Source organism: Sorex araneus, chromosome 2, assembly GCF_027595985.1.
Source record: "Sorex araneus isolate mSorAra2 chromosome 2, mSorAra2.pri, whole genome shotgun sequence".
Taxonomy (NCBI): Eukaryota; Metazoa; Chordata; class Mammalia; order Eulipotyphla; family Soricidae; genus Sorex; species Sorex araneus.
This window is the reverse complement of record NC_073303.1, coordinates 231,299,267-231,316,246: the sequence shown is the minus strand read 5'-3', so window position 1 is coordinate 231,316,246 and position 16,980 is coordinate 231,299,267. Positions and strand designations below refer to the sequence as shown.

General features: G+C 52.4%; 1 protein-coding gene across 6 annotated transcripts; it reads left to right on the top strand.

Annotated features, from left to right (window-relative positions):
• The first annotated feature begins 1,939 nt into the window (after positions 1-1,939).
• On the top strand, positions 1,940-16,642 carry SLC1A6 (solute carrier family 1 member 6). Of its 6 annotated transcripts, none has more exons than XM_055126968.1 (11): positions 1,984-2,404; positions 2,565-2,620; positions 5,528-5,747; positions 6,375-6,512; positions 7,428-7,632; positions 8,309-8,351; positions 8,878-9,221; positions 11,541-11,774; positions 12,467-12,661; positions 15,058-15,192; positions 16,037-16,213. In XM_055126968.1, exons 3-11 carry the CDS (start codon positions 5,543-5,545, stop codon positions 16,074-16,076), a joined length of 1,539 nt encoding a protein of 512 aa, XP_054982943.1. In that variant the 5' UTR covers positions 1,984-2,404; positions 2,565-2,620; positions 5,528-5,542; the 3' UTR covers positions 16,077-16,213. The 6 variants fall into 6 exon arrangements, with proteins under 6 accessions (XP_054982944.1, XP_054982943.1, XP_054982941.1 ...); XM_055126965.1 differs by having other exon boundaries at positions 1,998-2,404; positions 2,568-2,620; positions 16,057-16,642; XM_055126964.1 differs by having other exon boundaries at positions 1,998-2,404; positions 16,057-16,642.
• The last annotated feature ends 338 nt before the right edge of the window (positions 16,643-16,980 follow it).

Sequence of the window (16,980 nt, the reverse complement as noted above, 5' to 3'; positions counted from 1 at the left end):
GCTTACTCTGAGGCACAGAGTTGCATTGTGACTTTCTGAGGCAGTGGCACATCTTCTGCCTCTTCCTTTGGAGAAGGAAGTCACAGACATAGCAGAGCGTCCCTGCAACATGAAGGTGAGGAACATGCTCGCCTGTGGCTTGATGTAGAAGGCTGAGCCAGTCCTGCCTGCTTTCACCTGAGCCAGGAATTCAGGCCTACAGTTAGAATTTTCAGCACTCTGTCTGGCAAAATTGCAGTGTGTGGAGAAATAATATGTGGAATCCACACATCTGGAGGAATGTCTGTGTGAAAATCCCATGTGTGCTTCCTGAAATGTGATATCAAAATGATTCTCAAAAGTGTAAAATACTGTCTCTCATCTCAAAAGGTTTTGTTTTGGGAAAATACTTGGAAAATTTTTTCCAAAGTAAGCTATTTGTGTCAATATGCAACGAGGTTATCATTTGCGTGCTAAATGAACAAACCAACATTTAAAACTATACCTAGTTGGACTGGAACGGGTAGGGCATTTGCCTTGCAAGTGGTTGACCCGGGTTCGATTCCTCCACCCCTCTCAGAGAGCCCGTCAAGCTACCAAGAGTATCTCACCCACATGGCAGAGCCTGGCAAGCTACCCATGGCGTAGTCGATATGCCAAAAACAGTAACAACAAGTCTCACCATGGAGACGTTACTGGTGCCCACTCGAGCAAATCAGTGAGCAACAGGATGACAATAACAGTGATACCTAGTGATGGTGGGGGGCTGGAGCGATAGCACAGCAGGTAGGGCATTTGCCTTGCACACAGACGACCCGGGTTCTAGTCCTCTGTCCCTCTCGGAGAGCCCAGCAAGCTAATGAGAGTATATGGCCCGCAAAGCAGAGCCTGGCAAGCTACCCGTGGTATATACGATATGCCAAAAACTAACAACAAGTCTCACAATGAGATGTTATTGGTGCCCACTCAAGCAAATTGATGAACAATGGGATGACAGCGCTACAGTGCAGTGCTACCTAGTGTGTGTGTGTTGGGGGGGTGGAAGGCTGGAGCAGTAGTACAGTGGCTAGGGCACTTGCCTGTCATGTGGGACTGACCTGGGTTCGATCCCAGGCATCCCAAGCATATCCAGAAATGATTCCTGAGTGCAGAGCCAGGAGCAGGCCCTGAGCATTGCCAGGTGTGCCTCCCACTCCCAGATAAATTCCCAGCTGGGATATGTTTCAAGATTCCCAGGATCCCTAGAAGTTTAATTTATAAATCTGGTGCAAGAGGGGCTGAAGCAAAGAGAAAAAAAAGGAGGTGGGCAAAGCAATAGTATGGTGGACAGGGTGCTTGCCTTGCATGTGGCCAACCCTAGTTTGAGCCCTGGCACCCTGCAGGGTCCCTTGAGCCCCAGAAAGTGGTTCCTGAGCACAGAGCCAGGAGTAAGCCCAGACCACTTCTGGGTGTGACTCCCCCAAACAAAACAAAATCTGGCACAGAAATAGAGAATAATAATCATCCACAAACATAACCGCGGTGATGGCAGACTGTATGTCAGTGTCTCATGAGAATGTGGTCTGGGTTTTGGTTGCTAACGCCAGAAGGATCAATTGCCTACCTAGAGCAAAGCTCTGTGGGGCCCTCCCTGTGCATAGCCGATGACACAGGTTCTTAGGGTAGACTGTGGCCTCCCGAGAAAACGGGAACGCTCGCGGAGCCCCACAGATCCCGGTCTCCTAGTCCCAATGATACGCCCTGTGTCTTATTAACATTCACAGGCGCTCAGGGGCATGGGCCCAGGGTCAGGCTTAGGGTCTTGCCCTTGCTGAACATGCCTCGTGCGTGCCTCCAGAGCCATGGCCAGCTCCGTGTTTCCGCCCGCTCCCTGCAGCCTCTGACATTCGTCACCGCTGTGGGTCCACAGCGAGAGGCAAGCTCTAAGTCTGCTGAGCTAGCAGCTCTCCCGAGGCTGTTTCCTGTTCAGCAGCCCGGGCCCCTTCGCGTCAGCATCGGGCCTGGACCACAGACCCTCATTTCCATCAAGGACTCTCAGGAGCCGCTTTCTCCTCTTTTCTGGCGGCTGCTCCCGGCGGCGTGGCGCTAGGAAGTCGCTGAAGCTCTCTGAGCTCAGCAGAGGCCACAGATGTCGCTGGCAAGCGAGCAAGTGGGCGCCGGCCAGCGGGGGCGGCCCCGCCCGCCGCGCCCCCAGACGGCGGCGACGTTAATTCCCAGGGAGGCCACCTCTCATCTGCCTTCTCCGGAGCCCAACGCGAGCGCTCTCACCCACCGTGGGGGTCAGCGTCGCCGGCGTGCGAGAGGGGCGGGTCCCGCGGGCCCCCGGCCCTAGGGCTCCCAGCGCCGCCCCGCGCCCCGCGCCCACGTGAGCGCGCGGACACCCCAGCGCTCGGCGGCTGCTGCGGCTCGGCCTCTGCAGCACGCGGTGAGTGGGGCCCTGGGGTGGGGGCGCGCAGCCCACCCGCTCCTCCGCCGGTTCTTTCCGCAATTGTCCTGCTCTCCCTGCCCTCCCCGCTCGGCTCTTCCCAGCGTCACCCCCTTTCCTGGGCTCCTTCCCTCCCCTTCCCGGGCTCTCCTTCCTCCAGCAGGGCAGGCTTGGTCAGCCGAGAGAGGAGACGACAGACACCCAGAGCAAGCCACGGTGCGTTGGGTGGGTGGGGGGAAGCGGGGGGGGGGGGGGGGAGCCGTGGCGCGGGCGACCCAGCTTCCCCGCTGGGAACTGAGCTTGGTGCCTTTCTTCCCGAGGGGTGTCTGCGTGCTGTGTGGCGTTTTGTGTCTGCAGTGCCCATGAGTGCCAAGTGCTTGTGTTGTGTGACTGCATCCGTGTGTGTTGTATGCACGTGGATATATGTGCATGTTTGACTGCACACACGTGCATGTATGCATGTCTGCATATATGTGCGTTTCTGTCCGCATACACCTATGCACACCTGGATATGTGTGCTCCTGTTTTGTGTGGATGAGTGCCAGTGTGTCCTTGTGAGTGCCTGAGTACACAGTCTCTGGGATGTATCCATGCGTGTCTGTGGGTGTGCACGCACAGCCTAAGGATCGTGTGACTGGTGCGGTCTGGCTGGGGCATGTGCAGGGTTGTGTGTACGTGGTGTGTTTGGTGGTCGTGATTGTGTGTAGGTGCCTGTTGCACAGGACAGACACCAAAAGGCTGCCCATTGAACGGTGCAACTCCCTCCCCATTCCCTCCTCGGGCTGGCCACGTGGGGGTCATTGTGTAGCCAGATAGGGTGGCCCTTCCTGTCCTCCCCTTGCCCATCCCAATCTCAGCTGAGTCTGGAGGTTGGTGGATGAATTCCCTGCAAGGAAGACCAGAGGGTCATTTAGCGAGGCCAGGCCCCTAAAGTAGGCCATCAGCTTCTGCCCCAATAGGGGAAAGCTTTAGCTGAGAGGCCAGCCACATTCGCATTGAAAAGTTAATTTAAAAAAAGTCTCTCTGCTCACTTTTAGTCACTCCTGGCAGTGCTGAAGGGAGCATGCGATGCAGGGGATCGAACTCGGGTCTTGCATGCAGAGCTTGCATGCAATCCGTTGAGCCACTTTCCCAGCCTGGGTTCTTAGAGTAAGATGCACTTTATTTAATGTGGATAAAACTATCATCAGCATTCCAAGAAATCTAGTATCCCCACCTTCCATCTCAGACATATCGATTAGAAAATTCTGGAGTGTATTCTGGGGCGACAGTGCAGTGTGGGAAGCACACGGCAGGCAGATGTTTGGACTCATTTTGATTGTGACACTTTTCCCTTAAGGAGCTCCCTGGGCAGATGTCTCAGTTCCTTCCTAGGGACCCCTCCCTGGGCTCACTAGGGACCACCCTGCCATTGCCCACCCAGGCAGTGCAGCTGCACTCACCGGCACTGGTTTTCTAAGTCGCTGCTGCTTTTGTCCTCTAGCCCAGCTGGCATCAGCCCAGGGTGCACTGTGTACGTTGATCTGGGAGCCAGACTTCCAAGTGTCTTCTCCACAGGGCCGCGGTGCACGTGGCTGGTGCCCACGGGCGACCTGCTGTGCTTTATCGTAGGGGGTGACCCTCACTGGTGTTGGTGTCATTCTGTCAGCTGGGCTGGCCATGCAGGGTAACGGCCTGTCTCAGACCTGTTACTCCCCAGCAGGCTGTGCAACAACTCAGGCAGTCTTGACCCTTTTCTGCCTTGGCGACCCTGGAACTGCCCCAATGTCTTTAGATGACCCTAGCGCTTCCCAGAGACCCATCTCGCCCTTGTCAGCTGTTGGCCGTTGAGTGTGGGAGATTGTCCCCTAATAAAAACCCATCTTCAGTATTGTCAGACCCCTGGGACAAACAGCATAGGTTTTGGAATATTAACGGGCAGCAAAAATACACCTAGAAAGAATAGAATAGATTAAAGAGTGAGTAAGATTGCACCCAGGAAAGAGTAGAATACAGCAGTTCAGAGGCTTCTAGATGTAGAGGGCAACTTTGGCAAGAATAGAATAGAAAACTGGTCCCGGGGCTGGAGTGATAGCATAGCGGATAGGGCGTTTGCCTCGCACGCGGCCGACCCGGGTTCAAATCCCAGCATCCCATATGGTCCCCTGAGCACCGCCAGGAGTAATTTCCTGAGTGCAGAGCCAGGAGTAACCCCTGTGCATCGCCAGGTGTGACCCAAAAACCAAAAAAAAAAAAAAAAGAAAAAAAAGAAAACTGGTCCCGACATTATTTTATTTTGTTTTTGTTTTGTATTTGAGTCATGACCGATGAAGCTCAGGGGTTACTTCTGGCTCTGCACAAAGGATTAACTTCTGGTGGTGTTTGGGAGACCGTATAGGATGCCGGGGATCAAACCCAGGTCAGCTGCATGGAAGGCAAACACCTTTCCTGCTGTACTTTTGCTCCAGCCCCTGTCATGACTTTATACTTAAACGGCACTTCCTTACAGCTATGTAAAATATCCCAATCTATGTTCTTCATGACTGGAGTGATAGCACAGCGGGTAGGGCGTTTGCCTTGCATGCAGCCGACCTGGGTTTGATTCCTCCATTCCTCTCGGAGAGCTTGGCAAGGTACCGAGAGTATCCCGCCCACATGGCAGAGCCTGGCAAGCTACCCGTGGCGTATTCGATATGTCAAAAACAGTAACCACTCTCACTATGGAGACGTTACTGGTGCCCGCTTGAGCAAATCGATGGACAGTATTACAGTGCTACTATGTTCTTCATGTTCCCATTGAATTTCCATATGGTTAGGAACTTAATGCCACACTAATTTAATTTATTAACATTACTTACCACTTAATAACTCTGTCAGCGTCAACAAAAACTCACACTTTGGGAGCCAGGGTCTGGAGTGGTCTCCTGTTGACTGAATGGCCAGGGGTACCCTCACTCATGTCACCCCGCCACGCTAAAGTTTGGGCAAGTCCATGTGCGTGTCTCGTTGTGTTTGGGACTTCCAGCTTGTAGGAGGTGTGAGGTGACAATCTGATTGGCTGGAGACAGTCGGGGTTCTGTGTGCACAATACCTTCCTTACCCCGTCTCCCCACCCACATCTGCACCCTGTCCTGCCCCTCACAGCCCTGCAGATAGACCATGAGCAGCCACGGCAACAGCCTGTTTCTGCGGGAAAGTGGTCAGCGGCTGGGCACGGCGGGCTGCCTGCCAGGGCTGCAGGACCGGCTCCAGCAGAGGGCGCTGCGCACGCGCCTGCGCCTGCAGACCATGACGCGGCAGCACGTGCAGCGCTTCCTTCGCCGGAACGCCTTCATCCTGCTGACAGTCAGCGCTGTGGTCATTGGTGAGTGGGTGGGGGCGCCTGAGCCACCGTCCTGCGAACCTCCAGCATGTGGAGGCAGGGCTTACCCCCAAACTTTTTTGCCTGCACACGTGTCTGCACGTATACACCACACCTGCTTATCTGCTGTGCAGTTTCAGCCTCGGAACACACCTTTAATGTACACATCAAACTCAGGGTTCACAGAGACTCACAGGCCCACTCTCATTTGTACTCCGGAATGCACCTTCACGTGTGTGTCTGTCTCAACATCTATGCTCAGAAGCTCGCAATCATACACCATATTATTTGAAAAATTGTGACATACACATGCAAGTCACCCCTCCTACACACATACACATCTCCTGTGCGTGCAATCACATGCTGAGGGACGAGTCTGTGTGCCCAGATGGATGTGCATGACTGCTGTACCTTTGGATACATAGGTGTGCGTAAGCATTTGTACAGAATCTTACAGGTCAACATGGAGCACACCCTGTTTTGACAATATAGAGTCATAGCATGGTCCTCTCTGTCTCTGTTCACCTGTCCGTCTGTCTGTCTATCTCTCTCTCACACAGAGATGCATCTTTTTTGGGTTGGGTGGCCCTGATCCAATTGCCACTCTTCTGACACCTCTTTTTGTCCTAGGGGTCAGCTTGGCCTTCGCGCTGCGCCCCTGCCAGCTCACTTACCGCCAGATCAAGTATTTCTCCTTCCCTGGAGAGCTTCTCATGAGGATGCTGCAGATGCTGGTGCTGCCTCTGATTGTGTCCAGCCTGGTCACAGGTGAGAGCCTTGGTCATGTCTGCCATAGACAGCTATCACTCAGCCTGCCGTCCAGCTGTAGTTCACCTTTCAGAGATGGTTCAGGTCTTGGTCACATAGTCTCTGGCTACTTGTTTCTGGTGTGACTCCACGAGCAGCTGTAGTATTCGGCAGGAGGCAGACCAGCATGCAACCCTGTTTCCCTCCAACCTCCTTTACTGAAGCAGGCTGTGGTCCACATTTGGCCTTGCGCTTTTTAAGGCAGAGCCTGAGATGGGGTTCACGACAAAAGCAGTTTGTGAAGAGATGGCTCTCAAGAGAAACCCGTAAGCACATGACAGGGTGCAGAAGGAGACCAGCTCTCTGCCACACTACCGTGTGACAGAACTGACTTCCCAGCCTTGCCCTACCTGAGCAGGGAGTTATTTTTTTGAGCCCTGTCCTAGGCAGTCCTTAGATATAGGTCCCCCTGGGCAACTCTTCATAAAAAGGGGGCAGCGGGAGTTATAAGTGGCAGGAGTACAGGAGCACAGACAGGTGCAGTTTGGCATTTCAAGGCACCCAAAGTCTCCACTGTGTGTAGTGTACAGAGATGTTCGGAAGGAGGTGTGGTCTGGGGGTGAACAGCAGACTGATAAGTGGGAAGAAAGAGTGAAGTTATGGTGCCAAATAGGGATAAATGGGATAAATGGAGGATGGGAGTGACTTGGGGTGAAGGAAGGCTACAAGGTGACTGTTGGGACAAAGGATGGGTCCCACAGCACCTGTGGGAAATACATGGTCTGGTTGAAGAACAGTCAGTGGGCTGAAGTATGGAAAGGTGGAGGACAGGCAGCGCTTAGGATAAGGGTGCGTGGCAGGCAGCTGTTGGGTGGGTGGGGAGGGGGGTGCAGGCAGTGCTGGAGGCGGTGCTGGGGCCACATCACTGTTCTCCAGGTATGGCGTCCTTGGATAACAAGGCGACAGGGAGGATGGGGATGCGGGCAGCTGTTTACTACATGGTGACCACAGTCATCGCGGTCTTCATTGGCATCCTCATGGTCACCATCATCCACCCTGGGAAGGGCTCCAAGGAGGGGCTGCACCGCGAGGGTCGCATTGAGACCATCCCCACGGCCGACGCCTTCATGGACCTTGTGAGGTGATGTCTTTTTTTTTTCTTATCTTTTCTCTTTCTTTTTCTTTTTCTTCTTGGTCACACCCAATGGTGCTCAGGACTTCCTCCTGGCTCTGTGCAGCCAGGGGATCAGTCAGCTGTTTGTGAGGCATGTGCCTTACCCACTCATCTATCTTGCTGCCCTCCAGGTGATGTTGATTCATACCCCACACACGACCACCCACATTCCAGGAGAGATAAGGGGACAGGGCCACTTGCTTGGAAATGATGCCACCCAGTCCTGGGGTTGGAGGATTTGAGGTGGTGTCTGTGTATTTTTGATGAATCAGTGGCACATGTGGGGTGTAAGAGGAGCAGGGGATGCTTGGTAGGATGTTATTGAGTGGGTTTTTGTGCACAAGTATCAATACCCAGGTACCTGGGTAACCCAACCCTGGGGCTTGTACCCAGATGTGAGATGCAGCCCCTTAGCAGAGTCACGGCTCTGGGAAATTCACATACATTCTTAGTACTTTGATCTCTCTGTGCCAAGCCTTGAGCTGGGGGTCTCATCTCTCAGGGGTCCCTGTTGGTTCAGCAGGGGAGTGCATGTACTTTGTTCGCTGGTCTCATCATTGCTGCTGGTCCCCTTATTACTACTGGCACTGTAGACCCCTTTCTGAGTTCTAACTCCCTTCTTTCCTCTCGTCTTTTTCTGCAGAAATATGTTTCCGCCCAACCTTGTGGAGGCCTGCTTCAAACAGGTCAGGGGAAGTATGTGGGTTCATCCAGCAAGATTGGTGGGTCAGAGGCAGGAATGGTGGAGGCATGAGGGGTGGGTGGGACAGTAGAGGCCTGAGGAGGGTTGAGGAGGGCCAGACAGTCCTGGCAAGGTCCTTCTGGCAGAGTCCGAGAATAAATGTCCTTCGCATTAGTGGGCTGATCAAAAGAGGGCCCAGAGAAGGCCTCTGGGAGGTGCTATCTGGGGACACTAAGGGAGGGTCCCAGAGTTCGTACTACAGCGGTAGGAGACAGGCCCAGCACGTTTTAGGCAAGAACACCTTTGAAAGTCGTGACAAATGCAGACTTGTCTCACTCTCGTCTGTGTAGGCTGCTCTCAGGCACTTCACTCACGACGCTCCAGCACACTGCTGGAGTCACACAGTCACACATTCAGTAGAATCTGTCTGCTGAGGGACTCTGCAGGATGTGTTCAGCAGGAATTGATACTCTGTCAAATTTTCCCAGTGATTCAGATGCGTCAGTCAAGTCTGGTCCAATCTCTTTCAGTTCAAGACACAGTACAGTACGAGGCTGGTCACCAGGACCGTGGTGCGGACAGACAATGGGTCAGACCTGGGGGCCTCCATGCCTCCTCCATCCTCCACGGAGAATGGAACGAGCCTTCTGGAAAATGTCACACGTGCCTTGGGCAGCCTGCAGGAGGTGCTGAGCTTTGAAGAGACTGTCCCTGTGCCAGGGTCTGCCAACGGCATCAATGCCCTGGGCCTTGTGGTCTTTTCTGTGGCTTTTGGGCTGGTCATTGGTGGCATGAAGCACAAAGGCCGGGTCCTGCGGGACTTCTTCGACAGCCTCAATGAGGCCATCATGAGGCTGGTTGGCATCATTATCTGGTGAGTGAGGATTCATGCCAGGGTGGCATTGGCAGCTCCCGGGCAGGAGGGCGCTGATGGCTCATTCACTAAGATCCTTGTGTCTGCATTTACTCCCTCCCTCCCTCACTCATCTCTCACTCGGTCACTCACTTGGTCACTCCTACCTGTCTCAGCTTCCTTTGCTCATTCAGACACACTAGAGCTTGGGGCTGGAGTGATAGCACAGCGGGTAGGGCATTTGCCTTGCACGCGGCTGACCTGGGTTCGATTCCCAGCATCCCATATGGTCCCCTGAGCACTGCCAGGGGTAGTTCCTGAGTGCAGAGCCAGGAGTGATCCCTGTGCATCGCCGGGTGTTACCCAAAAAGCAGAAACAAACAAACAAACAAAAAAACAGACACACTAGAGCTTATGCACTATTTATCATCCCAGCTTACCCTTTCTCCTCTAGGTCATCAGAACTGTCTACTCCCTTAGTGTATTTGCATCTGCTCATTCTTCCATGCTTTGGTGGGCTCACTCATTCCTCCATCTGGCAGTCCTAAGTTGCGTTTTGCATTTATCCATGCACTTATTCACGAAGCCATTTTATCTCTGTATTTTTCATTCTTTAATTTATTCCATCAAATATTTATTCTCTGTTCTCATTCACTATTTGTGTCTGCTTTGCTAACTTTGCTGACACTTTTTATGTGCCTTTTCCTAAGTTCTTATCCAGCCCCTCAAGGATGATTTATTCATTATTTCTCTTTGCTTTTTTTTTTTTTGCCACACCCAGAGATGCTCAGGGGTTACTTTTAGCTCTGAACTCAGAAATTACTCCTGGTGGTAATTCCTGGTGGGACCATATGGGGTGCAGGCAAGTGCTCCCCCATTGAATTATTACTCTTGCTCCATGGGTGGTTGATTCATCAGTGTGTGCATTCATCCAGTGCCCCCATTCATTTTTTCAGACATTATGTCTTGTTGGCAGCTCTCAATGTCTGAGACACATTAGATTCACTCCCTGTCTCCAAGGGGCTTGCAGAGTCTCAGAGGAGACAGGCATTCAGTCCATAAGTATCTATATATAGTCAAGGGTGTTTAAAAAGTGTTGGTAACAGGGAAATGTGAGCAGCCAGCAGAGGCATATGCAGCAAATTATAACTTTGAAAGTGAAGGAGGGAGGGGAGACACCTCAGGCAGAGGGAAGAGAACATGCAGGGCTTGTTGGGGAATGGTTAGGAGGTCTGGAACGCTCACCCTCAGGGCTTCTCTCCCCAGCCCTAGCATTCCTGCCTCAGTTCTTTAGTGTCTTTGCACCCTCCTTGAAATATTCACTCTCCACATTACAAACTGTTGCTTCTCAATCCAGGCCCAGAATTTTGTCTGATACTCCTCCTTCAGAGTGATAGCACAGCGGGTAGGGTGTTTGCCTTGCACGCAGCCAACCTGGATTTGATTCCTGGCAAGCTACCCTTGGCAAACAGTAACAAGTCTCACCATGGAGACGTTACTGGTGCCCTCTTGAGCAAATCGATGAACAATGGGATGACAGTGCTACAGTGCTATTCCTTCCTTCACCACTGTAGCACTGTAGCACCATAGTCCTGTTGTTCATTGGTTTGTTCATTGGTTTGCTCGAGTGGGCACCAGTAACGTCTCATTGTGAGACTTGTTGTTACTGTTTTTGGCATATTGAATACGCCACAGGTAGCTTGCCAGGCTCTGCCATGTCGGTGGGATACTCTTGGTAGCTTGCTGGGCTCTCCAAGAGGGATGGAGGAATCGAACCGGGGCCGACCGCGTGCAAGGCAAACGCCCTACCCGCTGTGCTATTGCTCCAGTCCACCTTTACACATTTAATTCTCCTTCTCTATGTAGTTTTTGTTTTGTTTTGTTTTGTTTTTGGACCACACCCAGCAATGCTCAGGGCTTACTTAGACTTGGCTCTGTGCTCAGGAATCACTGCTGGTGGGGCTCTTGTAAACATACTTGGTGCTGGGGATGGAACTTGGGTCAGCCGCGTGTAAGGCAAGTGCCCTACCCGCTGGACTATCTCTCCAGTCCCCTATGTAGTTTTAACTAACACATTTTAACAAGTATTCCTATGAGAGGGTGCCATATCAGCAGATATGAACTTGGTAGACAGCTGCTAGTTGGTAATTTGATTGAGGTCTTCGGGATGTGGTGATCTAGAAGGGCACTGGAAACAGCATTGGTGGAGCTGGGAGGCAGTGATGGGTTTGGCCAGGGCTTAGGAAAGAATGGGTGGAGCACTGATGTGATGATGGTGACAAGTCATGGGGCCAAATTATTTTGTCATGCAGGCTCTGACAGGTGTGTGTCTTGGTTCAGGTACGCACCAGTGGGCATTTTGTTCCTCATCGCAGGGAAGATTCTCGAGATGGAAGACATGGCTGTCCTGGGTGGCCAGCTGGGCATGTATACCTTGACGGTCATCGTGGGCCTCCTTCTCCATGCTGGTGGGGTCCTGCCCCTTATCTACTTCCTTGTCACTCACCGGAACCCTTTCCCTTTTGTCGGGGGCATGCTGCAGGCGCTCATCACTGCCATGGGCACGTCTTCCAGGTACAGCCTCTGCCGGTCCCCTTTCTCGCTCTGGGTGGTCTCTCACAGGTTCTCCCGAGCTCCTGCTACACTTCCCCCGTTCTGCAGATGGTCTTTTGAGTTGAATATCAAATTCAGACACACCTGGAGTTCTCCAGGGAGGGTTCCTTACCTGCCCCTTCTTCTTGCTTCCCCGTGTTCTAGTTCAGGGCTGCTGTCAGTTTGGGACGGTTTCCTGGAACTGTCTGCACTTTCCTCGTTCCCTGTTTCGGGATTAAGTACCAGGGCAGCGGAATGCAGCCCAGAAGGGTATGCGTTTCCTGCTCAGGCTGACCCTGTTCTGGTGGCCAGTGGGGACTCCTTGGACAACTCATCAGTGAAGTCACTTTTCCTCCCTGGAGAGTTTGGGGAGACAAACTGATGGGGGTCTGTGAGTCCCTTTTAATCAGAGGGGTGGGGCAGTGGACCACTGACCTGGCCAGTGTTGGCAGAGTGCTCTAGTATCTGATGGCAATTGGCTTAGAGGGTCGAGTGCCCCTTGCCTGGAGACCCCGCTGTGTGTGCGTCTGCTCCTCCCCACTTAGCTCTCAGTCTGGGAGTGAGGCAAATGCTCTGCCCCAGGTGCTAACTCTGTCTCCCCACCCCCCCGGCCATTGCTGCTCCAGCCACACACCCACTCTCCTGTGCTCAGCTGCTGGACCTCCCTCCCACAGCTCAGCAACTCTGCCCATCACCTTCCGCTGCCTGGAAGAGGGCCTGGGTGTGGACCGCCGCATCACCAGGTTTGTGCTGCCAGTGGGGGCCACAGTCAACATGGACGGCACCGCCCTCTACGAGGCCCTGGCTGCCATCTTCATCGCCCAAGTCAACAACTATGAGCTCAACTTGGGCCAGATCACGACCATCAGGTGAGAGAGTTCTGGATGGCGTCGCAGGTGAAGCTAGAAGTCACCAGCGCAGCTACTGGAGGGGGTAATGGCAGGTTGAGGCCGAGGGAAGCCTTCATGTTTAGAGAGAGGCTTGGGGAAGGAGCCCCGTCACCCCAAGAGTTAGGCTCTCACCCCAAGTGTGAGTCTCAACACAGCAGAGGCTGTCAGAAGCTGGCATCAGTGCCAGCAGATCTCTCTTGCTACTTTGGTCAGCCCTTCTGACAACTGTGTTTCAAAATATGTCTAGTTGTATCCAGAATAGTTTCCTTTCCTCCAGGATCCCCCTTGTAAGCATATGTCCGATGGATACCATGTGTCTGTACTTTGGCAGGTGGATGATTCCCATAACCCACTTACCTTGGTACCTGTTTTCTTCCTTAATGATGCCTCCTGACCCCCCAGCAACAAAGCAGTCTGTCACCCCTCATCTTCATCTCTGAGGAAGTCTGTTAGGTGTCTAGCATGTAATCCAGGTCATTTAATTGGAATTAAAAGAACCCACAATTTGAAGTTTCTGTGAATTGTCCAGTGAGTGATTCAAAGATCACTGTGAGGGGCTGGAGCAATAGCACAGCGGGTAGGGCGTTTGCCTTGCACGCGGCTGACCCGGGTTCAATTCCCAGCATCCCATATGGTCCCCTGAGCACCGCCAGAAGTGATTCCTGAGTGCAGAGCCAGGAGTAATCCCTGTGCATAGTCAGGTGTGACCCGAAAAGCAAAAAAAAAAAAAATCACTGTGAGTTCACAAAATATGTGTGTGCTGTGACAACACTTGTGTGTTCGGTGGTCAAGAGCTGCCTCTCGTCCTCCCCAGACCTCCCAGCAGAGAGACAGAGAGACAGGGACCACACCTGATGGTGAAAATGGCCCATTTAGTGCAGAGCTGCTGGCACCCTTATAGAACATCTGAGGGGGTCAGAGGTGCAGGACTGCATGTCTGTGTGATTCAGAGAGGTGAAACATTCCGGCAATTCTCAGGGGGAGATAAACTCAAGGAGATGTCCTGCCTCCCAGGGGCATCTATACTGCTTTTCTCTTTCCTTCTAGTCATCTATCTATCTATCTATCTATCTATCTATCTATCTATCTATCTATCTATCTATCTAACAGTTAAGCAATTAAGTCAGCTTCTTACCAATACTTGCAGTTGTTTGGATAAACACAGTAAAAGATAAAGATCCCAAACTTAGTTCTCTGGGCACTTAGTTCTTTGAGAGCAAGCAAGGTTTTTACTGTAAATCCCCAGTTAAGACCTCATGCCAGTTCAGCTTGTCCATCCCAATAGGGGTCCTTTCTCCTAAGTCATAACAGCTTGCATCAAGACCATGCATTTATGCTTTCTAGACTGTCCAATTTCGATGCTGGAGTAGCTTTGCCCCTTGCCCCGGGTCCTTCCCAGTCCCATGGTTGGACCTCCCTTTTGGGGTGTTAGGAACTACAGCAACTGAAGCCTGAGTCAAGTAATTATGACCCAGGAGTAGATATATTTCAGAGTCAGTTCCCAAATATTAGGAGCACAGCATTAATGGTCTTTCTGTGTTTAAGCAGAGAACATTGCTCTATAGTAAAATAGGAAAAGGCTATAGAGAAAATAGAAAAGCAAGTAATTCACTATAAATATAAAATCCAAAATTAGCACAAAGTTTTGGCTTATAAGTAACCAAGATTGACTCGGGGAACTGTAACACTGAGAGGTAAAACACAAAGGAAAGGTTAAAGATAAACTCAGGATTAGGGATGCTCGCAAGAGCACTGTAAGCTTCTCTGGGAGGAGGAAAAGGGGCGATTTACTGATGAAGCCTAAACACTTAGGGTGACTATCCAACAGATCACTGCCATAAGTCAGGCCCATCCAAATGCACATTGAGAAGTGGCGGAGCAGTGGCAGGGGGTGGGGTGGGGTCTCAGGTCCCGAACCTGAGGGGGCCACACCATCTTGTGTGTGAGGAGTCCAGAACCTGTGGCAGCCACAATGTGCAGCTATTCCTGGACTGGGGCTGGGAAGCCAGAGTTTCTGTGGGCATTATTCTCTTCCTGACAGCAGACAGAGCTGCAGCAACCCACCTCTTTTTAGTGTGATGTGCAGAGAGGGAATTGTATTTCCTGGTTCTCCCCTGCTGCCGGGTGAGCTCTGCTTCCCTTTCCAGCCCCCAGAGATGACCACATGACCACCTGCCATGGGAGTTATCTGGATGCACATGCCGCCACCAGTGGATGGACTTCTGATCCCATCCCAGTGGATATTGGGGGACTGACTGCATTGGTACCTGTGGGAACTCACTTGGATTTGTTTTCAATAAAGCTTGTGATTCAAGAAGTCCTTACCATCCTCTTTCCTTTCCTCCCCCCACTTCCCTTTTTCTTTCTGTCCATAGTATCACGGCAACAGCAGCCAGTGTTGGGGCCGCAGGCATCCCCCAGGCCGGGCTTGTCACCATGGTCATTGTGCTCACGTCCGTTGGCCTGCCCACAGAAGACATCACACTCATCATCGCCGTGGACTGGTTCCTGTGAGTGTTCTTCATGCCTCACCCGCCCCACCGTCTCCCTCCACCCTCCTCCACATCACCAACCCACACCTTCATTTGACCACCTCCCAGAAAAGCCCTCTCTTGCCTACCCTGTGTAGAAATGCCCAAACAGCCACAACACACCCCTGTCTTGGCCCAATCTATTTCAGCTTTAAAAATGAGCAGTAGCATCACCTAGTTTAGACCATCCTGTGATCCCTCAGCTATTCTTGATTTTCTAGTTATGCATGCAGGCTCCCTTCCTCATCCTCCTCTAGCTCCCAATTCCTCATGTTATGGATCAGATGGTTACATCCTCTATGTGTGTGTGCGTGTGTGTGTGTGCCACTCTCTGCTGTGCTCAGGGTTTACTCCTGGCTCTGCACTCATGGATCATTCCTTGTGTGTTTGGGTTACCAAGTAGGGTGCTGGGGATTGAATTTAGGTCAGCTATGCATAAGGCGAGTACGCTTCCTGCTGTACTATCTGTCCAGCCCAGATAGTCACATCTTAGAAATCATTGCATTGAGCCATGAAGTCCAGTGTGTAGGGGCCTGTCTTGCATGTGGCTAACCTGGCTTTGATCTCCGTCAGGACACAGGCTCCCCTGAGTGTCATCTAGAGTAGTTTCTGAGCACAAAGCCAGGAGCAAACCCTGAGTGCAGCCAGGTGGTAAAGACCAAAATTGCATTGCTGGGTTCCAGGGAACTGGGAGAGGTTCCATCCTGGGTTTGTTTTTTGAGGAGAATGATTTTGGTGATGCCTGGGGTAAGTGTTCAGATGTTGGACCAGAACATGGGACCTCAGCAAATTCCTTCCCTCTCAAACTCTTGGGGATTCTCAGCATCTCCTGTCCTCACCCAGTGACCGCCTGCGCACGATGACCAACGTTCTGGGGGACTCCATCGGAGCAGCCGTCATCGAGCACTTGTCCCAGCGGGAGCTGGACCTGCAGGAAGCTGAGCTGACTCTTCCCAGCCTGGGGAAGCCCTACAAGTCCCTCATGGCCCAAGAGAAGGGGGCATCCAGGGGACGGGGAGGCGGCGAGAGTGCCCTGTGAGGCCTGGCTCTGCCACCCAGGAAGGAGGCTGGAGGGAGATCCTCCGTCTACCTGACGATGAGCACACACGTATCGTCCTCGTGTTTGGTGGCAACAGAGATAAAGGCACAGGAATGAGCACGTGTGGCTCTCCATTTCTCTCTGTGTGTGCTGGGAACCTTGTGGGAGGCAGCCAGGTAGGCAGGATATGGTGGCTTCTCTGAGGGTGGGGCCCCTTCAGGGTCCACATGGGATGGTTGGGTGCCTCGGGTTCCTTTTTCCTCCAGGAACTGAAGAAAACCCAGGGAAGATATGTTTCTCGAATAAGACAATAACATGTGGGTTTCCGAGAGAGACTCTGGTTCCCCTCCTTTCACACCTCACAGGTCAATAAATGTCCCTTTAAATGGAGACGTGATTGCTTCCTAGGACAGTGACAGAGGCAGCGATGCTGGGACGGCAACGAGTGCCACCACCATTCACTGTCCAGCCATAGTTCCCGTGTGCTGGAGGAGACACTTTACACGTACAAGCTTTCTCAGAGTTTGTCAGAGTTTCCGTTCCTGTCAACCATCAGCCTGCAGACCGCTGGGCTCAGGGTATTTGGAGTGTGGCCTGGCAGGGCTACTGCAACCACATATCAAGGCCCTGAGACCGCCCTAGGACATGCTGGGGATCAAACCTGGGTCTGCTGTGTGCAAGGCTAGCGCCCCATCTGCCGGTTCTCTCTGGTCCCTCTTATTCATTTT